Raw genomic sequence first — 22,064 nt, 5'->3', positions numbered from 1 at the left:
ACTGTAAGGCTTATAGCACCAGGCTAGGAAGCGCCATCAGTGGATCTAAAAAGTTCTTGGTTTGTACACAGACATTACAGTCCATCAAAGCCAAATTTTCAGAATCTCTGCTGTCAAAGTAATTTAAAGACTCAAGGTAGCAAGCTGTAACATGGAATAGCTGTTGCATCTATACATTGTGAATTTGCCAGCTTTCAAAGAAATAATAATAAAAAAGAGAGATTATACATTTCATATAACAGCAACAGGTATGAATGGATCAGCTCGACCGAGTTGGATGAGCTGCACTGAGACAATGAATGTGCCTTTGTTTTCTGAAATACTGACCACAAACCCGATTTCTGGTTAAAGACAAAAGTTCAAAAATGCTATAAAATCCCACATCCAGACTTTAGAAGCATTGAAAGAAAAGTAATTATGATTAGAGAGAAAAGATGCGAAATAAGTTTACCAAAACAGAGTATCACTCATAACCTTCACAGTCTCCTGAATAATTAACTCTAGATTGAAACGAAGGAAAACAGATCACCGATTGCTTGGTCTCAGTACACAAGCCTTTCAGAAAGCAGTCCTCATGCTACCTTGTCCAAGACCCTTGATACATAACCCTATGCTCCCATACCATATACTGTTTCTAACATTTCAGACCTTTTATATGGATACATGTGCATCAGAAAAATTAGGGACCTGCAAGAGTGACGTTAAAAGTGATTGGGAAGAGGGAGGCAGCACAAAAATCACCCTCTTCCCATTCTGCCTTCTCTTTTCTTTTAAATACTGTTGGCGTTGATAAAGGACAGTTGAAATCGGAGCATCGGAGTAGCATAGGAAAAATAAAAGGACAGCAGGAATGGGGGGTTTGTCACAACCGTGCAGTGTTTTATTAAACCGAAGAAAGTTGTCAGTTCTCTCTTTTAGCTCAGAAAAAAAGAAATTAATTACAACATCTATTTCTCCTGAAGTAGGAAATCCCGAGCTGGGCAGTGCAGCTGGAGAAGGGGAAAAGTTGCAAAGAGCCTCTTCCTGTAGCAGTGAGCTACGCAGATGGCTCAGTCCTGCCCTGAAACCTCACCCTTAGGGAAGTTAGAATTGATAGCAAAACCCTGGTCTGAAGAGAGCAATTCATAGCTATCGCTTCAGACTCTAATCATCCCCACCACTGCTGTAACCCAATTTAGAGCATGCCACCCAGAGGAACAGATAGCTTTGCACCTCTCAGATTTCCCAAGGCTGTAGTCCTATAATCTCTTACAGCACACAAGTTCACACTACAAAACTGAACAATCACACACGCAGCTTCCATCAAATTCACTAGGACCCACGCAACCCTTTAGGCTGCACGAGGAAAAGGCAGCACAGTAGAAACACACATAGAGTGTAACGCCTTTGTACAGATAAAGGAGGACTGCTTTTGTGTTTCCCTCCAGTGCTTGATATCCCCAAATCAGACTTGGTCTACTCGTATATAACCATATCAGCTGCAGATAAAGCAAACCGAATTAAAAGAAAGAAAGAGCCACTAGTGACATCGAAAAGGTGGCACATGAAATCGGTGCTTAAGCATCAGGCCCCTCCACAGCTGCACTTCCACCAGCAGTTTGTTCCCCGCCTTGTATCGCCTCCTACTGACAATGCCTTCTGCACAGTGAGGCTGTAAACTGATCCAGCTGGAAAAAAAATGGGGGAAAATAGTATTTTCAGTGTATTTCAGCTAGATTAGTTCCCCAACCCACTTGTCAACAGAATGCAGAAAAGGTGTCCTAGACCAGGAACGAGTTACCAGAAAAACTCAGGAACTGCACCACCACCAGTTATTTTAGGCACCTGAAATAACTCACTTTAAAACCAAGTCTTGCATACCATGTCGAAAAGGAGGCATTGTCATCTTCTCAGGAAACTGCCAACATCTGCAGGACATCCAGTTATTTTCTAATGCAATTTTTATACTGTACACACACACACACATTTTATACACATTAACATTTCAATAAAATGACAGTATTTAGTTCTTTGAGTTCTGGCATTTATGCTTGTAGCTCAAAACTGCCTATGTGATTTCCCCTACCTGTTTGTAGGTCCATGAAATAAATACAGCTATCACAGCACTTTGCAGGTAGGTGGCAGTTAAGGTGGTGGGAAGTTTCAACAAAGCAGTTTCACAGTAGCGCAATTACACCATTAAAAAACCCCAACTCTGACAATGCCATTACAATTCTACACCTTTAGACCTCTAGCAGTTTGCTTAATCAACTGCAACCTTTTCTCCCAATCGCAACCTAGAAAGTTTTTAAAGATCAACAAACTATTATAATTAGAATGCTGTTTAGAGGCAGATAGCTTACCTCAAAAAAACCCTTTAAAACATGCATTTCAGCCAAAACCTCATGTTTGAATTAGTTTTCTATTGTGAAGAAATATAAAAATTTTTTTATCAACTGATCAAACAGATGTGTTTCAGATTCAACAATGTAAATCAAATATTCAAAGAAAAATAAAAATTTGGTATTCACATTCAAAAAAGTATAGCTGCTCAAAGCAGATCTACCAAATACAAAATGACAATATCCATACATAGTATACGCTCAGACCCTAGAAGGTAAAATTTCCCTGCTGCATCTGTGACTCAGCCTCTGAGGTTAATCCATGCTCCACATTTATCCAGGTTCCTGCTGTCTGCCCACCAGCAAGCCTCCAGCCTGGGTTACAGATCCCACCCAACTGGGTTCTCAAAACCCTTCCTGGCCCACAGAGCTCTGCCTCACCTGGGTGAGCTGTGATGCTGTAGACAGTACAGTGGTACTAGGTGAAGAGCCACCTTCCAGTAAAGACTGGGGTTCCTTCCTGTATTCTCTGTTTAAACTCAAAAATCAAGCAGGAGGTCTTAAAAATATCTGTAGTTCAGTGAACCTGTTTGACTTTATCCTGGACACCATGAAGGAAATACCTCACACAGCCAGTATTGTTTTAGCTGGTAGGAAGCAACTGCTAAATAAAAGCTCAGTGCAGCGTTAGCCCTCTCTCATTTGAGATTCAAATCCTTAATCTGGTCACAAAAGCAGCAAACTAATAAATTTGTGCAACAAAGCTCTGGGCTAGGTCATAAAAGCAGATGTAAGAAGGACTATTCAGTTGTGCAGACCATTTTCTCTTACAAAGGAAGGAGCAGAGGCAGAACTGGAACAACTCCAGAGAAGGTAAGGCAAGTATAGCAGCAGCAGCCTTGATTAAGATGAGACAGAGTATGGCTGCACACCTAAAGAATGAAAATAAACTGACTCTGAAGCTGTACATTTAAATGGGTGTACTTGCCAGTTTATTCATCTTCACTCAGAAAAAGCAGTCTGCTTTCCCACCAGCAGCTGCTTGAAAGTAATCTGATTTACAAACAAGCACGTCAAAAAGAGCACCGTGCTTACTCTACAGAAAAAAAACCCTAAATTTTAGCACTTAAACCCAAGAAGCTCCCTTCCACAACTCCCCAAAGCACACAATAAGCAAAATACAGCCTATGTTATTAAAATAGCAAAGAAACACAAACTGACCATTTGTTCCATCCCATTTCTGGATAAACATAATGATGAACCTTAAAGAACACTTTCCTCATAATCACCAGTTTTAAAGTACTGCTAATCTAAATGCTGACCTATTTGATACTGAAGTCTAGACCCATTTACCCAAGAAAACAAAAAAATGAATTGAAAGCAACATGTGTTTTTAGTGGGGGTATTACCGACTTAATGGAAATGTTTTTAAAGTAGTTATTAATGGCATGTAATTTGGTAAACTTTGGTCTATACATCTTACCAAATCTCATTAACTGTCAACATATGTGAAAACAAGATGCACTGGTACTCACTCCAATGCCTTTGTAGTCCTTTACCTGAGCAACAAAATAGTTTTCCTTTCCCTAACAATAATAATAACTCCACTGTATTTTCCCAGAAAAACTGTCTATCAGGTTGAGGTCTTCTTAGTGGATTTTAGCACAACATAAGCTAGTATAATTACTTTTACAAGAATAAATCCTATTTCCCATGGCCAAGTTATCACAACAGACATATATCACAAATTTGAGGGCAATTACAGAATGTGGATCCCATCCTGGATGAAGTTGGACAAAGATTATACTCTGTATCGACGAATGGCACTTCCACAGGCAACATACTGCAGGACCGGTACTGTAATTATTTCCATCCTTGAAATGAGACATTTTAAAAATAAAAGCTTTCAGGGCAACTCATTCTCATGTCTGTCAGCACATGTTATTGCCGAGTAATATGCAACCAACTGTAGGTGATCACATATAAATGGCATCTGTTAAGCAATCATGCAATATTTTATCCTGTGCCCACATTGCAAAGCATGATAGATTAATACCATTTTAAGAGGCTACTGAAAACACATACGGAAAAGTATATTCTCATTTACTTTACTAAAACTTGGAAAAGGTCTTAAATAAAACTATTTTATTTCCAATCCGTGCATTTGAATTCTCTCACATCAACAATAAAAGATTCGGTTTTACTTTCAGTTATTCAGTGTCTACAATATTTCAGTTGCAGACAGCAGCAAAATACTTACTTGTTCCAACTTTCTCTTTGTGAATTAACGTCAGACTGACGCTTTGTCTTTTTAGCTACAGAAGTTTCATGAAGCCTTGGTGTTGATTACAGGGTATAATCTCTTTTAAGTTACATGTTAAAAGCCCGCTTTTGCTAATTACCAGATGTTAAAACCAACACAAATTGGCGCAACAAAAGTAATTTTACAGAAGAATTTAAAAGACATGGTGAGTTTACAGAACCCTTTGGTTAAATTTACTAAAAGACAAGTTACATTACCAAAGACCACAGTACAAAAAACATTTACAGTTTCATTATTTTTAGAATTTTCTTTAGCATTTTCAGCATTCACAATATAAAAGATTAAAACCCTTCCCCCTCAAGAAAATAGATAACCACAGACAAGTAGTCTGTACAAAGGCATTCAGCTTGCTTTTTGCATTTATTTTATTTAAGTTCGGCAGACACCAAGTTGATATTGCTTTCATCATTTGCTGGACTAACAATCTCTTCAAGAATTCATGCAACACAATAAATTATACTCGGTGGCCAAGCACAAAAATATCATGTACTTATTTGGGATATTTGTTTTGCAGCTAAAATACTCATGATCTTACAAAACTCCAATTTTACCAGACCAGGCCTTTGGCCAATTTTGATTTTTTTTTCCCTTTAACACGCTGTGCCTTAAGCTTCTTTCTCTGTCTGGAATTCATCCATATTGGGTACTGTCCATGCTGGTCTAGAAGAGTTTTTTTGTTTCGTTTATTATCTATGTCCATTTTGCAGTCATCTGAAAAAGAAAGGTATTTATACCAAGTAAAATACATGAATCAGCATCACAGAAGCTATTTTGTTACTAGAATCCCCAAAATGATAAAAATATCCCTGCACATAACAGTGTATGTACATAGAGACCCGAAGGCTTTATACACTGAAAGCACTTTCCAAACCAACACAACTGCGGCCCAGGAGCTTCAACAGCTGATAGTAAATACGCAAAATTTTCCCTTAAGGCTCATGTCTGGGCAAAATACCTTATTCTTTAGTCTGTCATCTGTTCCAATACGTGTCTAAAAGTATTGTGTGTGGTCTCCATCAGAAGCTGCAACAATACAGGAAGCCATAGGCTTACTGAAACATATCTACAATTAAACACTTTTTATGATGTCACGTTTAAGATCTGTTGTAAAAAATTAAATTGAGTGGAAGATAAAGACAGATAAAGAGAAGAATGAAAAGCTGAAATACAATGATGGTACAAAGCACAAGCCAGTGATGCTATATTCACATCAAGGAGTGAGCATGAGGTCAAGTCTAACATACTTAGAGACAGAAACAGAGGATTAATGTCTAGGATCAGGAAGACTGCCTGTGACATGGTCACTCCCAGGAGCGGTATCCCCAGCTAGCTGACACCACATGAATGTCATGTCTCAGTGAGACAAAGCTACAAGAGGAATACCTTGTTAAGTACAGATCCAAACCCTGCTCTACTATTTAATGTCAACCTTGTTTCCAAACCATCCATGTGCAATAATAAAAGCTTTATTATGAGTTTGTACAGAGGTGGAAAAATACTTTGTTGTGCCTGTCTGGTGTTGGCGGGGAAAGGCCAATGTGCTGCTTCAATAGTTGAAGCATGCTGAAAGTCTACAGGATCTGCACCAGAGAGATGTGCTTAGGGAGCCCTGAAGCTGGCATACAAATACTTGCAGTCAGCAGAGAATCAGCACAGGGACCTGCTGCCTGCTGGCACAACCAAAGGCTGATCCAGCACCAGACTAGCAGCAAAACCACTCCCAGCTTCAGAACCCCCCTGAGATGTCAGAGAACACAACATGAGCCCTTCTTAACAGCATTGTTTTCCAAATGTCATAGAAGGACAGATGGCCTCCAACAAAAAAAACCCTAAGACCCCAAGAAAACCAAAACAACATGCATGATCTTCTTCTCTGATCTTGTCCTGTCATATGATTGAGTTCATCTGCTACATGATTTTTGACTGCAAAAAAGCACATCCACAATAAATGTCAGCTGCAACATTAACTAAATGAAGAACTACCCCTGGACAAAAAATACCACTTGTTCACACAGCACGACGTTTTCATCATACTTTGCAATCTCAAGGATACTGTAGGCACCAGTAACAGGAGGAAAACTACAGAACAGCAGTGGTCCAAGGACATAAAAAAAACTATCAAAGGGGTTAAAGAAAAAGGACCAAGAGAAAAAAAAAAAAAAAGATGTAAAAGTGGGTTATTTAAACAGACTCAATGAATATCATTATCTTGAAAAATATGTGCACGCCCACAAAGTTTTAAAAACAGCTACAACCCATTTTTGACCAAAGACTAGCCAGGCCTTCCTTTTTTTTTTCCTAACAACAAAAAAAAAAGAAAAAATTATTTCACAGCATGCTGTGAAAAATACCTTGAAGTAATACAGGAAAATGTCCCTAATATACACCTATATACTTCCTTAGGTTGGAAAATTATTCACCTATCTATGGAAAGTGCATATTCTGGATGAATCTTTCATCTACTTCGGTCCTTGTAACATTCAGTGATGTGAACTCCCTTGTGTCCACAGTTAGTGCTGAGAAGTCCTCTCAAAGACGACACACTTTTTCACAAAATCTGTAGTTACTTTGTGAAACAGATATATTCTTAGGTATTTCTGAGGCTACAGTCTTTCTACAAAAGCCAAGGGCAACTGGCCACTTGTAGAAAAGCTGCCAGCAGCTGGAAGGGAGTGCAGGAATGACAGATAACCAGACAGGCATCTGCTTCAGAAACTACATTTAAGACAGTCATGTTTCCTCCAGCTTCAGCATCAGAAGACTGTCAATGTTCAAAAACGTTTTGGATATTCAGTTCTAACAGTCCCATAGAGAACAACTTTTACACCCCGTTTATGGGACAAATTAGAACCATTAAAATTACAAATTATACTCCAAGCTGCCCTTAACTGGGCACGAATTTTTATATAGCACTCTATTTCCATTTTCATTATAGTTCACAGGCTCTACTGCTCAACCACGCAACACTTCCCTGTCTTTCCCAATTTCTGAAACACTGACAAAACCAGCTGCGTGACTGAGAGTGACTACTAGCATTATTCTATATCCCCATGGTGGTGTCTCAAGACTCCTGCACGCCACGTAAAAAGCTCACATCAGCAGTATCATAATAGTTTAAGTGGCAAAAACCAGAGAAGCAGGAATGACTAAGATTTAGTTGGGACTGCAGTTTTGGAAAGAGAAGGCATCCTTCTGACTCCTGTCCAGTACATATCGCTACTTAAAACCTCTGTTTCCCCTTCCCGGGTTATTTCCTTTACAGATTACATCCCATTCAAGGATCCGGGAGGAAGATGGCATTATCTGCAGACACCGGAACACCACCCGCTCCCACACCATGTGCAACGCAGCACTAATTAGCATACAAAACCAGGGTCCCCACCATACCTACCTTGAGACAATACATTTTAAAATCACTCTATTCTTGATAAAAATCTCTACAAAATTACTTTGGATTTAGGTCCAACTTTTCTATGCTTAGTGTCCTCCTAAACTAGGAGGGAAAGCATATCCCACCTGCAGTTGAACAGCTGGGACCGAAACAACTGCTAAGTGATGTCTCCACAGAGTGAGATACTACATACTTCGAGTCAAACGTTACCAAGCTTGCTTCGCCAGTGACCAGACGCAATATAGGAGCTAACGTTGTGAAATGACCAGCTCCAACGATTTAAGGGCATCTTTTGACTTTAAAAGACAAAAGATATGCTTTTCCAACTCACTGTTCTCCACCCGTAACGCTCACGAGTCTGATCACGGCAGTGGAAGTCACAGAACGACCGTGAGTAATCCCGCGGGCCGCGCCTGCGCGTGCAGGGCTCGCCCGGCAGCCCGAGGGGGGGCGGCCCTCCCGGGCACCCCCGGGCCGTGGCACCCGGCCCCGCGGGGCCCGCTCTCGCCACGGCGCGACTCACCCCCCTGCTCGAGGGCTTTCTTGGGGGACAGCACGGTCGCCACCTCCTTGACCTCCTCCATGACGACATCCGCGTTGGTTCCCAGGATTTTTTTCAGCCTCTCCAGCTCCCTGGGCGCGTTCTTCTTCCTCTTCTCCGCCCGCATCTTCCGCTTCCACTTGCTCCTCAGGCTCTTCGCCATGTCCTGCCGGGAGGGGAGGGGGAAACGCTGAGGCCGAGGCAGCGCCAGGCAGCGGGGACGTTAAGGCGGCGCGGGCGTCTGCCCCAACGGCTCCCCCGCCGCGCGCGGACACGCGGCCGCCCCTCACCCCCGCTCACCCCGGCCGCACGCGCGCCCCGCCGGCCGCCCTCGCGCTAGGCCGCGCTCGCTCTGCGCGCACGCGCGGGCTGCCAGGCCCCGCCCCGCCGGACCCCTGGCTCCACCGTAACTCTCCGAGCGGGCGCGCAGCCGCCGCCGCCCCACCGCCCTCCCCCTCGGTGGTTGCGCCCCGCCGTACGCGACGTTACGTGCGGCGGGTGGTTACGTGCGGCGGGTGGCGGGGATGGCTTTAAAGGTAACACACGTGTTTCATCAGAGGGACAAAGCGCGAAGTTTTATTCTTAGCTACCGCCACGCATTTCCTAACGAAACCCGCAGGCGGGGGAGAGCAACGATGACGCTTGCGCAAAACGCTCCGCAGCCGCCTCGGCCCGCTGCCCACACGCAGGGCACGGGGCGCGCCCCGGTACCGCGCTGCCCTTTGGCCTCGGTGACAGGGCGGGCGAGCGGAGCAGCACTTCGCCTCCAACACCCAACGCCAAGTACGCCGGTGCTCCCGGACTGCTTCCACCTCGCCGGCCCGTCCAGGATTCCAGCATTCCAGCGGCGTGGAGAGCAGCCGCTCCGCTGCACCCCTCCCCTGCCGCACACCCTGCCTGTCCCGCAAGGCTTGCGGGGCTCAGCCTCGGTGCCTCACAGCACTCTGGTCTCAGCTGCCAGAACGGACTAGAGGTTTTCCAAGTTTTATTGACAGACAGTTAACCTTAACACACACAAGTTGATAAAATGCCAGAGTCCATCTCCAAATGATTTCTCGTAACACTGAAACCGGCAGTAAATACTTCAATGAAGCACATTCCCTTTGATTGTTTTAACACCTTCCCAACTTACATAATGATCTGACAGCCACTAACAAGAACAAGAGCATCTCTGTTAGAGACAGCGTTCCATTTTACCAAACAAAAACTAGAATAAATTTAACTTAGTAAAACATTGCACAATGATAAACCCAGGCTACCCTTAATGCAGCACACACACACGTGTAATCCCAAAGGAAACGTTCCCAGCAGCTACAGAATAGTGGAGAGAGGCTCATGCTGGAGCAATCAGAAGTTGGCAAACGTTTTAATGGTGAATTAATGTCAAGGGCAAATTCAGTGATCAAAAAAGTGACTGAAATGACAACAGCATGTAAACTACATAAAATATATATTCCAGAGAAGAACCTTAGCTACATAAAAAAGCCTTTTTTTTTTTTCCTAAGGAGGGATCAATATTCATGGAATGAAAAAGTAATAAAGATTCAGTTTCTAGAAGACAGAACTAAGTCTGCAGATCATCCAGATGCTTAACGTTATATGCACTATAGTCAAACCTCACTCCTTTTGATTATTTTTTATTAAATGCCTCCAGTAAACGCAGCAGGTGTAAGAACAGATTGATGATATCCAAGTAGAGATTGATTGCAGCCAGTATATACTCTTCAGGGGATAACTTGTGCATCAGCAAATGAGTGTCATAAATAATAAATCCACAGAACAGAAGAGCTCCAGCAGCAGCAAACACCAACTCTATTGTCTCACTATAGAAAAACAGCTGGAAGCAAATGAAACATGAAAAGAAAATTTGTAAATTTCATTTTCTTTTTAATTTTAAACCCCCTGCATAATGATATGCCACACTTAAACCAAGGATACACACTGTCTTTTTACTGTTATGTACACTCAAATACAATATTACAATGACATTTCAATGTTCTTATTTCATATAGTCCCCAGTCACTGTACAAGCGCCTCCACTTAAGAGAGAGGAAAAAAAAGCTCTGGTCTCCAGAATATTCACAGCATAAAAATGAGAAAAACAAAATACAATTAAACCCCAAATTTCCTTCCCATTCTCTCAATCAAGTAGTGGATCTTGATTGACAAATTTTGTCAGTCAACTCAAATACCACTTTCACATTAACAAGAACAGCATCCAACAAAAATCTGAATTGGAAATGAATGGTTAAAAGATCACCAGCATAGATCTGGTTAGAAATTTTTCATTAAGCTATACTGGACTGTCCAAAACATTTCTACTATACTAGAAATTAGTAAAAGACTTATGTTAAAGAATATTTTTTAACCTTGAACACAAGGTATCTTACCCTCAAGAAACCCGAGAAGATCAAAATCCACAAACAAGCGAAGAGGCTGGAAAAAAAATAAACTGTGAGCAACAATATCTTTTCTTTTAAATTTTACTTAAAATCCCTTCCCTTCTTAGAAAACCTCTTCACAATATCTTGTAAGTAAATCTCCATAATTGTAGATGCGAACAGTTCACTTGTATCAGCAGTAAAACTTGGTTTTATAAAGCTATGAAAAGTTATGTCCTAACTTCACTTTTTAAAAAAAAATATTTGAAAGAGCTGCCTTCTGTCTCAGTGAAAACTCTAGGTAAAGTAGTTTTCTAGTGTAATACTATGGTTTTAAGAATCATAATCACAGAAAAGAAGTTATTACCAAGAAAGCAGAACCACACAAAACCAGTAATTTAAGATAAGTAACACCCTCACTATTCTCTTGAAGCAGGTTCTATTGACCTGTATTCCTCATTGTATCTGAAAAGCATGCTTTAATAAAGGAAAAACTATCTTAAAAAAAATAGTAAAAAAATCATCAATATAACAACATACCCCGCTCCAAATTTGCTGAAGTCTTTCTTTGACTGCAAGGTATATGCAGTCAGTCCAAGAAATACAGCAGTAGTAAGAACAAAGGCTTGCAAGACAACAGACACCTCATAGAAACTCACTACAAACAGAAAAAGTAAACCATCATTTAGAGAACACTATATTATGTATTTGCTACGTTATCTTTTGAGGAAACAGAAGTTCAAACTTTCAGACAGGAAAAAAAATCTGAACCGTGAACTAAAGAAGTAAATTATGCCTGAACTTGCCTTTGCACTTCAAAATCATGATCGTAGGACTCACGGATGCTTGCACTACCTAAGTTTGACAGTTACCTTATAGCTGTAGTTTCTAAAATGGAAGTAACAGATCTTCGCTACTCACCATAATGAACAACAACGACGAAAGTATTTTAAGCATAGATATGTAAGATCTTAAGGAAAAAGCTATCTGAATTTTTCATGATACTGAAACAAGGAAAAAAAAAAATCAGTCCTCTGTAAAGGCTCATAAAGTTTTCATTAGGGGATAGGAGAGGAAAGATAAGAAAAATGAGCGGAATCTTTTCCTTCCCTCTTTCTTCCTTAGTCTTTCCTTTCCCCAAACAACTTTTTTTTTTTTTTTTTTTTTTCCAGGAGATCATAAGCCACAATAAAGAGCTTTCATCTTATACTGGAAGCTACAGTGCAAGGTGATGCCATGACCTGTCCACACACTGTCCCAACTCAACCCTGACAACAAAGTATAGAACGCTCCAAACTCAAAATTCCCTTGGAGGAAACCGACGGGGAAGATAAGGATACTTCACTTGCAGATCAGCTCCGCTAGGAGCTACCTCACAGGAAAGAACCTTGCTAGCTGTATCAAAAGAATGGATGGCACAACTCATTTCTCACTTCATGTTTGTACGGTTCCAGTTCTGGATCAGAATCCCGTTTTCCCCCTTGATTCCCTGTTTTTTGCTAAACTCACATAACTGTCATTAAAACTTTCAAACAGGGGATTTATTATCATTTTAGTCACACCTAGGAATCCCAGATGGCAATTAGTACAACATATTGGATTCGTTCTCTGATTTCTTTATGGAATCGGACAATAGGATGGCTATCACTTACCTGTAATGGCAACTGTCAGTGCTTCCAGTAGGGTCTACAAAAAGTAAAACCAAAAAATTACAAGGATAACACACACCCCCCCGCCAAAAAGACTTACATAAAGACTTCACATGCAGTAAGTTCCGTTCTGCTACATAATCCCAGCACGCGTTGCATTAGCTCTCCTGTTAAATCTTTGTATATGAAAACATTTTTAATAAGAAAATGGCAATCATACTGTTTTACTGTGCTGGAATTTGGTGTGTTACATAAAAAGAATACAATATAAGCTGAATATGAATGGGAGACAGCCCCTATAGAAAAATGCCACTGAGGTTTTCTCCTCAAAGTACAAAGCATTCTTACCACACTTTTTACAAACTGTTCAAGGGGCTGTAAAATTAATATACTCCTAATATCTTGTTAGGTAGCTAAATGTCTGCATCAACTTCCTTTTCCCACTCATCCCTGTTTTGAAACAGCTAATTTTAAATCAAACATATTATTCATGTCTGGGCTGAAGGCTAGTATGGGCCCTGAGATTTTCAAAAAGATAATTTCAAATTAAGTTTAATTACAATAAAACATGAGAAAAGTCTCCATGTCATGAACCACATGGTCAGAAAAACCAGAACATTTAACCCATGTTCTATTTAAATCAATTTATCACACAGAGATTTGTATCCTCCTATTCCTACACAATGTAATACTTAACCTGTCATACCACAAACTTCCCACACCACATTTGGCCAAACTATTACATCGCTCCTTATTACAGCTGCACTTGTTGAAAGTTTTTAAACATTTTACTCTCCTACAAGAATTCAGAAGTCAGGAAGCATCTAACTATCTCAGCATTTTAAGTACCTATTTACACAGCAAATTTGTCTTCCCATGGTATCACAAACAGAATTTAGGCAACTCCTAAAGCATCAAATTCTAATTGTGCTACTGTGACTTATTTTCAGAAGACTGATTTGATACACAAACCAAAATATCACGGAGCAACAGCCTATAATGTACAAATTTGCAGCATCAGGCAGGAGACTATAATTTGAGGACATCTCTGACTGACTTGCCTGTGTTGGAAACAGGCTCAGAACTTTGCATCAAAAAGACAGCATTAAAGAAATAAACACATGTGGCTGGTTGCATTTGGATCTTTGCTGGAGGTTGTCCAATAAGGTAACAGAAATGCTGCCTCCTCTCCTACTGAGCAGTTTCATAGAAAAATCACTGACATCAACAGAATGATCATAGATAGACAGATATAGATAGATAGATATACATACGCACACACACACACACGCGGAAAAAATAAAGCTTGTTCAACCTGATCCCAAGTTCTAACACTCTTTCTAAAAAGATCCTGGAAGAAACCTGACATAGAGGCTATGTAGGAACAACCTGTGGACAGAATCTCCAAAAAAACCAGCTCACATTTTTATAAGTATGCAGGGTATCTTTCAAGGAATACAAGAAAAACAAATTACCCACCACTAGTTTGTTTCAAGGAGTTTATCACAATGAAAGACATTCCAGGGGCTATTAAAACTGAATTTATATAAATACTTACAAATCCAAAAAGTAGGTATAAATTAATAGGATGCTGGTGTCTGTAGAGTGTCAGTGCCACGATTATAGCCAAAGATCCAAACCCAGATACCAAAAGCAAGGCAGGCCTGTAAAGTTCCATACAAAAAGGTCAAAATTAAAATTAAGTATCTGGAAGACTAAAAACCAGTTTCTATAAAACCAAGTTTTTAAGTGATCACTTAAAGATACTGCTCCATATATGCAAAGTAAATGTAAAGCTCGTTTTACAATAAAACTGCTCTAAAACATACCACCACAGATAATCAGTTAAAAAAAGTACAGTCACAAGTAAAGACAATTTTTTTCACACTGAAGGTAGAGATCGCCCAGGAATCCATCATCTGGAGATGAACCCGTATGAAGAGTAAAATGCATCTGTACTGAATAGTATTAAAGTATATGTAATATTTTGCCTATTAAGAACTTTACATTCAGGGAACTGTTTTTTGTAAGCACCTGAATGCAACAAACCAGAGCATTAACTGCACCAAAGAAAATCAGTACTGACCAGTAAGTATCACTACAATTAAATCATTCAAGCAGCCCTCCAAGCAAAAACTGGACCAAATTCATACACAAAACCACAACGGTTGTAAGTAAGCAGCAGGACAATTTTAAATTACCAGATTTAAGTAAAAACTGTGGTTTTACAACCTCTGTTATATACACTATAGCTTATACAGAAAGTCCCATATAGTGTTTGATGCTCCTTTTTTATCCTGGCTTGTAAGTGGAAGTAAAAGCAAAATCTGCAAGTGCACTTGGGGGAAAACAGAAACTGGACTCAATGCTCTCTTCCTTTCTCCAGCTGTTCTTTTCCCTTGCCTGTTCACCACAGTTTGGATTTTGAGACTTGTTTCTCTCATGAAAATCTGAGGCAAAAAGACACAAGCCCACAGGAATTTTACACGACTAGCTTTCAGGGAAAAAAAAATAAAACCCACAATAAAAAGATGATGGGGATGTGAGGGAGAGGAGTAAGACATGATTCAGCTTTTCGGAACAGATACCTACAAACAGCGGCATTCCAAACAACAAGTCTAAAAGAAAGTACTTAGACCATAAAACAAGAATGTCAATAATTGAGATGTTCCGGAACTCATGTATAGGTTTTCATAACACAAATATTAAAGTAAGCACTATTAGTAAGTATTTATTTAAATAAAATTTAATGATAATAATAAAAACAAATTTTAATAATAAACAAAGGAAGGAAATATCAAAGAAGAAAAGTGTTTTCCTAATCAGGTTACAAAATTTCTATTACAGAATCAAACACACAGTGTAAAACTGACCAGGAATACTGAAGTGTTCCAGAGCAACAAACTACATCAACTATACTTAACACATCATAAACATCTCCATTTCATTTTAGTATTTACCTTTCATGAACAAATGCCTGCACTCCAGTACAGTACAGAAAAATTGCAGATGTGACGGTGGTCAAAAGAACTTGAATGGAAAGTATGCTGTAGACTTTCCGTAGAAAAGCTAGAATAAGGAAAAAAAAAAATTAAATCACTTCTGAGTTACACTTGTAAAGTTCAACAGTAAATCAGATACGCGTTTTCTATTTGATAAGGAACCATTAAAAACTCTTTATTCAGTGAAAAAGCACTGAGCAAAGTGCTAAGAAGCCATTTTACCTTAAAAAAACGACACTATATTCCCACAAAATTACATTTATCCCTGGACATCATTATATAAACAAAAACAATGATTAAAAAAAAAAGACATACACAAAAATTTGCAAGGAATTTACTTCAGACTATTTTAAAAACCGCATACACCTTAAGCTCATTAAGAAATCACTAGTAGTGTACCTACTCCATTATGTTACTGATATCTAATGAACTTAAATGAAGAAAAATTAACTTGGAGGTTCTGTGGAAGACAGGAACAGCCATAAAAGTTTAAAAAAGAAAAACTTGTACAGTGATGTCTGTTTGACTGACCTTCTGCCACGTAAAATATCGTTTATCATAATTTGCAACCTGCACTGTAATGAATGTGTATCTATGGAGACAGACTGCTAGGAAAAAAAATAATCCCAGAATTAAGCTAACAGGCTTTGTAATTCTAGAATTACGAATAGTGGAACGTGGTTCAGAACCTACAGATATATCATACAAATATTGTCTGTTCTGAATGGAAGGAGACCAAGTCCATGAGGCAAAATGCTCTGAAAGAAATAAGCTTACAGGGAGAATCAATTCAATCTTTCATAGCACAGCCTAAACAAGTTTAAAAGCACATCCTATGAGAAGCTGAATTACCTGCTTGCAGCAGGTAAAATTTAAACATACTTGTAATGCATGAGGGCCTACTTCATTGTAATAAACTGAACAAACCTAGAAGTAGGCTGCTAGCTAGCACAACCTTCTCCCCAAATTATTAAATGCATCAGCAATTTTACTAATGGCAATACTTCTTTCATATCTCCTATGGTGTCCTTTATTTTCCAGACAAAACAAAACTGTATTTTTATAGGAAGAGTTCTCCTGTTTATGAGCAGTATCTAATAAAAAAAATAACAGAACACAGCTGTTCTTATTCTAAGATCTAGCCGATAACACTATGGCCATTTCAGCAAGGATTACTGATGAGGCACCTTCTGCCAGAGTATCCGATGCATGTGAGACCTGTGCATTAACAGCAAGGGAATACTGCATGGCCGCTAGTATGACCCCATAGCACACCAACACTCCAGCAGAAGAGACAATATTCTAACACCTCAGAAGAAATTCAAATCCCCCAGTCTCCTGGTTAAACTCCTGCAATTATGGGTAGAAATTTTAACATTTATGAGTCTCATGTATCATGTTTGGGCTTCAAAATGCTTAAACCTGGGGAAGACCAAATCTTAATCTACACGGGTTTAATCCCTCTGATAAGAAGACCTACCCCTTATGAGTTTAAATGATAAAATCTTTCGCCGGCCACCGATCTTTTTCTAACCCTTGATGCTTAACCCGGGCTGGGTAACGCCCCGGCGCCCCACGCTCAGCCTCGACCCAGAACGCTACAGTAACTGCGCAGGACGCCGATGCAGCCAAACGCCACAGGCAACAGGGGTGACGGAGAAGAACGTGTTGGGAGCACCGGGGTACGCCACCCTCCTCGGCCGCCGGCAAGGGGAGGCAGCAGGGGCCTCTCCGCACGGCCTGGGGGGCCTGAGGCGGGGGGACGCGGGGGAAGGCAGCATATGGCGGTCTCATTCATCCCCAGTCCGTACCCATGCGGATGTGGACGCTGGCCGAGGCCACGTTGCTGCCATAGTTGAAGTCATCTTCGATGGAGCTCCGCGGGTAGAGCTGCTCCGCCGCCGCCATCGCCGCCACTTCCCCGGCAACAGCGACAATCACCCCGCTTCAGGCAGAGGCAGCGGCACTCCGCGCTGCCGAGCAGGGCGCTCCGTCGAGCGGCCGAGATCGTCGATCGTCCAGGGGGCGCTGTAGGGGCGGCCGGGGGCGGCTGGCGGCTGCCGCACCGGGCCGTAAGGGGCTGTGCCGTGTCCCCCCGGCCCACCCGGCTGGCCCTGCAGGATGGGCAGTGTTTGCAGCGAGCGGGAGGCAGGCAGGGCTGAGGATAGCGGCGGCGGCGGAGCAGCTCTACCCGTGGAGCTCTGTCGAGGCTGGAGCGGTGCCAGCGGCTGCAGCCTGGTGGGTGGCCGCTGGGTGCGGGGCTCGGCCTGGCTGAGGGGAGAGTGGCCTGGGAAGGGGAGAGATACCCGCCGCCTTCAGCTTGTACATGTGGATTTGCACGAGTAGAATAGGACTGGATTGCCTGTGAAGATCTCTTCGGTGTACGGGCATCTACCCCCCCAGGCCTGCCCTGTGCATGATTCACGATGGCTGGAGGAGGCCTTCATGTTTATCTTAAACACCATTCGCTGTGTTTATTTCAGGTCTGTAAGGTCTGGAAAGAAAGTACCAGTGACTGAAAAATGAGCCCTTCTACTGGGCTTCACCTTTGATTCATCTCTAGCTGCTATGCAGAAGGAGTTCTTCAGCAAGCTGGGGCTGCCCGCAGCTACAAACAGGCAGCGGTGTTCAGCAATAGCTGATCAAAGAGGCATTGGGCGTTAATGCTCTTCCTTGGTGTATGTCCTGCTAGAGATGAGTTTCACGTCTTTAGACCTTTAATGCAAATTAGATTTTTATTAAGGCTTTTTCCCAGTTTTGTGTCCTGTCGTTCAAAGTAAACTCAGTTTAATTCAATAGAACACAAAGATGCCTAATGTTTCTCGGGTGTCACGTAGCACTTTGTACTTGTGGTATTGACCCCCAAAAGTTACCCAAGATGGTAGCTCACATTTAGGAATCCAGAAAAGCTAAGATGTTGAGATTTGGGATGGGGAGTGCAGAATGTTTTTCTCTAACTTGTGAATATTACTTAAAGCATGCCAAGAAACTGAAGTGATAGACATTTCAGAAATGTATGCAATAGATTAGACTAGATGTGCTTTTAAAAATTGGAAAATTGTGGACTCTATTCAGATTCTCAAGGGAGAAGTAAATAAATTCTGTGATTCTGTGATGAAATAATTTTGAGCAAAGTTCTACAGAGTTGACTTAAGCTATTGTATTTCAGTTGCAGATACAAAAACTATGAACATGACTTTATATTCTGGGAAGTATTTATGGTTTTCCTAACGTCATTTTCCATTTTTAGTTACTGCAGAGTGGGATCTCTCAGCTTTAATCCTGAATTTGGAGATTTATGCATTGTTTGCATTGCTCAATAGCAACTGTTCTGAAATAATTGCACCATCTCTCTTCTTGCGTCTGCCTCTGCAGGAGAGCAATACTGATGTTGTCCCAGAAGAAACATTTAGAGTTCTGGACAAGCATCTGGTGCTACCTTCTCCCAATTTGTGCAGTGCAATTTTCTTTAAAACGTCTCTTAGAGATGCCCTCACTTCTGTGTGAGAACCAGAAAATTCCAGAGTGTTTCCACAGAGTCGATTCCTGTAAGTAGTTTGAGCCTAGAGATGGTTGAAGGAGGGACATATTAGTAGTCTTTGAATACTTTATAAAAGGCTGTTGCAGTTCTCCAGCTGTGGAGAAGGTATCAGGTAAGAGGCAGTATGGCTTAAACTGCAGTAAGGAATATTCAGGGTGAAAGGTTGAGAGCTTTTTAAGAGTAATCAGGGTAAAGCTGTGGAATAATTAGCCTGGGGCTTAGGCACAGGCTGGAAGATAGCAGATTGCAGGAAACAGGTATGTGTACCTTTGCACTTTCTCACACCCACCTCCTGTGTGGATGAGGCTGGTCTAATGTAAGCCATCAGGAAGTAGTAATGGGCTTATTCAGAAAGGTGGGAGACAAAGCAGCAAATGACTCTATGCTACTCATGAGCACAATCTGCCAGGGTTGCTGCAGATGGGAATGGAAAAATTATTTACATCTGCAGTACAGAAAAAGCCTGCGATTTTCATGCCAAAAGAGAGCATGAATCTTGTCTTAAGATCTTTTTCTGTTACTTGCAGGCACACACAGAACGTGCTGTCAGTGAGCAGTGCTTTGGAGTGACTGTACTGAACCAAGGTTTAATAAAGTCAAGCCTGGCTGAGTGCTTTCAATGTCTTTGCAGTGTTCCATTCCTCCCTTGGGAAAGTATACCTTATAAAATGCTAAATATGCCTTATAAAAAGGAAAGTATGTTTTACATTGCCTTTCTTTTCTGTATTTGATGTTTCCATAAACATACCTCCATCACACTATTTTTATTTGAAACCGCTGCAGTCCCACAGTGACTTGCTTAGGACTGGCTAGACGCTTCCACTCTGCGTGTGTGCATGCAGGGGTGAAAGAGCTTTCTGTTCTCCAGGTTCTGGTTTGGACTTCAGTATGAGGAAAGGAAGCTTGCTCTCACTAGAGCCCTGGTTAAGGACCACAAACTGCTCTGTGCCTTTTGTCTGTGTTATACATGATCGGTGGCTTTGCTGGAAGAAGTCCATCTGGCACTCAGAGGTACTTGGGAAAGGTACTTGGAGTGTTGCCAGGATTCTCCTTCTTTCCAGAGGTTTGTTTTTAAATCATTGTGCCAGAGCCCCTTCATTTGCTGCAGCTTTGAACAGTGTTCCCAGAGTGACCCCTCTCAGCATCGCTTTGATATACATCTGTGTATCTTCACATCATCACAGCTGTTGTTGAGGCAGGCCTAAGCCGTCTTCTCTTCCCAGATTGCAAAGTCCATGACCTCCGCATGGCTCCATACAAATGCATGGGACATGAGTGCTGTAATATTGCTGGAGTGCAGGGTGTGCGGTTCCAGTACATAGTCACACATGGGGCCTTGTGGCTGCCTGCCAGCCTTTCAACAAGAAGGTAACATCCAGGCAAGTTGTGTTCAGAAAGAGAACAGAAGAACTGTTTTGCAGTTCAGATGCAAAACAATGTGGGAAAATAGAGGAGAAAAGTTTGTTTATATAGGTGCATCCCTATGGCTGTTAACCATTAATTTATCCCCAGGTGAACTTTGTTCTCTTAATTTCAAAATAGCTGGCTAGTTAAGCTAGAGGGATCATTTTATTGTGTGACCCTGAGGAATCTTAATTTGAAGAAATGTGACGTACCGTGAAATTATCCTCACACTCAAAATAAGAAGTTTTCCATGAGAAGTGGAGAAATTTCATAATTGCAAAGTTCTTCTAAATTATATTGCTAAATGTACAGTATGTAGCTGCAAAACTGTCATGATGTTCTTACAGGGCAAGAAAATAACAAAGAAACTCAGGGACAGATGCACCGTCCGTTGCTCTAAAATCCCTGATGGTGAATTTTCATATCCAGTGATCAAGGGAAGAGGGTTTTATCTTCTTTAGTACTTACAGTTTCATGAGAAAGGCTCTACCCTTTAGCAAGCAGATCACCAAGTCAATCTTCCATTATTCTATGATGAAAAAGTTCTCTCGATGTTCCTTTAGTTTCCTAGAGCCCGCATCTTTGCCTAATGATATATATATTCTTTTTCCTATTAAATCCCACCTGCATTATATATTTTTTTCATTATACCTCACCATATTGTAACTCAATTAGCTCCTTTGTGTTTTTTTTCCTATGCATTGTTGATAAGATGCACCAGGTTAGTTTGGGGCCTTGGACTCACTGGAGGTCTCAGATGCAATAAGGAGTGGGTTAAGGCTAGAAACAGAGCTACCTGGTGGCACTCGTCCATCAGTGTAGGGGTATAAGCTTACCTGCCAGGGAGCATGATGTGGAAGTTAATTCCCTGGCCCTTTATTTTAAGGATTATGAACAGCTTTTGAACAGATATGTTGTTTTGACTGATGCAATTTGGTGAAATATTTTGACTGGGGTCAGGGTGGGTATGTTTCCTTTTGAAAACAGGACTTCCGGATCAATATATCTCAGCAGTTTAATAGAGTAGTGCTGGTGTTTAATAAATTCATCCTGGCATTAAAAGTTGTCTTCCAAGGTTTTTGTCCATTTATGCAAGTCTCATATCTTTCAAGGGTGCAATCTTATTTTGACAAGCTGAAGTATTTTCTATTTTAAGATCAGGATCAAGCTGAAAGCTGTCTTTGCTTATAATCCCACCTTTGTTATTTTAGTAACTGCTGGCATTTTAGAAAGAGCCATGTGTAACACTGAATCCTGGGGAAATATAGAGTGCTACACTGACAGCCCAGTTATATGTAATTTTTCCTTTTTTTATGGAAGAAGGATATTATTTTTTGGGGGGAGGGGGTTTAGTGGTGGGGGTTTTTTAGCATGGAGGTAGTGTTACAAACTAAGCCAATTTAATAGCGGGACTGCCTTGTGAAACAGAAGGGGAAGCATTTTGAATTTGTTTCTCTGAATGAAACATCAAAACATACCCTGGTTTGAGTTTGCTATTATTTTCGATTTAA

The 22,064-nt window shown here is 41.0% G+C and overlaps 3 protein-coding genes across 3 annotated transcripts in view; 1 reads left to right on the top strand and 2 right to left on the bottom strand.

Annotated features, from left to right (window-relative positions):
* Positions 1–4,413: 4,413 nt before the first annotated feature.
* On the bottom strand, positions 4,414–9,028 carry LLPH (LLP homolog, long-term synaptic facilitation factor). Its single transcript, XM_055809301.1, has 3 exons — positions 8,877–9,028; positions 8,559–8,742; positions 4,414–5,355 (listed from the first exon to the last, which is right to left on the bottom strand). The coding sequence occupies exons 2-3, from the start codon at positions 8,737–8,739 to the stop codon at positions 5,192–5,194; spliced, it is 345 nt and encodes a 114-aa protein (XP_055665276.1). The 5' UTR covers positions 8,740–8,742; positions 8,877–9,028; the 3' UTR covers positions 4,414–5,191.
* Positions 9,029–9,544: 516 nt separating this feature from the next.
* TMBIM4 (transmembrane BAX inhibitor motif containing 4) lies at positions 9,545–17,572 on the bottom strand. Its single transcript, XM_027793478.2, has 7 exons — positions 17,420–17,572; positions 15,567–15,675; positions 14,165–14,270; positions 12,610–12,643; positions 11,498–11,615; positions 10,967–11,012; positions 9,545–10,413 (listed from the first exon to the last, which is right to left on the bottom strand). The coding sequence occupies exons 1-7, from the start codon at positions 17,514–17,516 to the stop codon at positions 10,207–10,209; spliced, it is 717 nt and encodes a 238-aa protein (XP_027649279.2). The 5' UTR covers positions 17,517–17,572; the 3' UTR covers positions 9,545–10,206.
* Positions 17,573–17,636: 64 nt separating this feature from the next.
* HELB (DNA helicase B) overlaps positions 17,637–22,064 on the top strand; it is a 67,646-nt gene continuing 63,218 nt past the window's right edge. The window contains exon 1 of the mRNA XM_055809299.1: positions 17,637–17,846. The gene's annotated coding sequence lies outside the window, so the exon portion shown is untranslated. The remainder of the gene's footprint in view (positions 17,847–22,064) is intronic.

The sequence above is a fragment of the Falco peregrinus genome, chromosome 6 (genome assembly GCF_023634155.1).
Source record: "Falco peregrinus isolate bFalPer1 chromosome 6, bFalPer1.pri, whole genome shotgun sequence".
Classification (NCBI taxonomy): Eukaryota; Metazoa; Chordata; class Aves; order Falconiformes; family Falconidae; genus Falco; species Falco peregrinus.
Note: the sequence above shows the minus strand (reverse complement) of the source record. Positions and strands in the feature narration are given on the sequence as shown.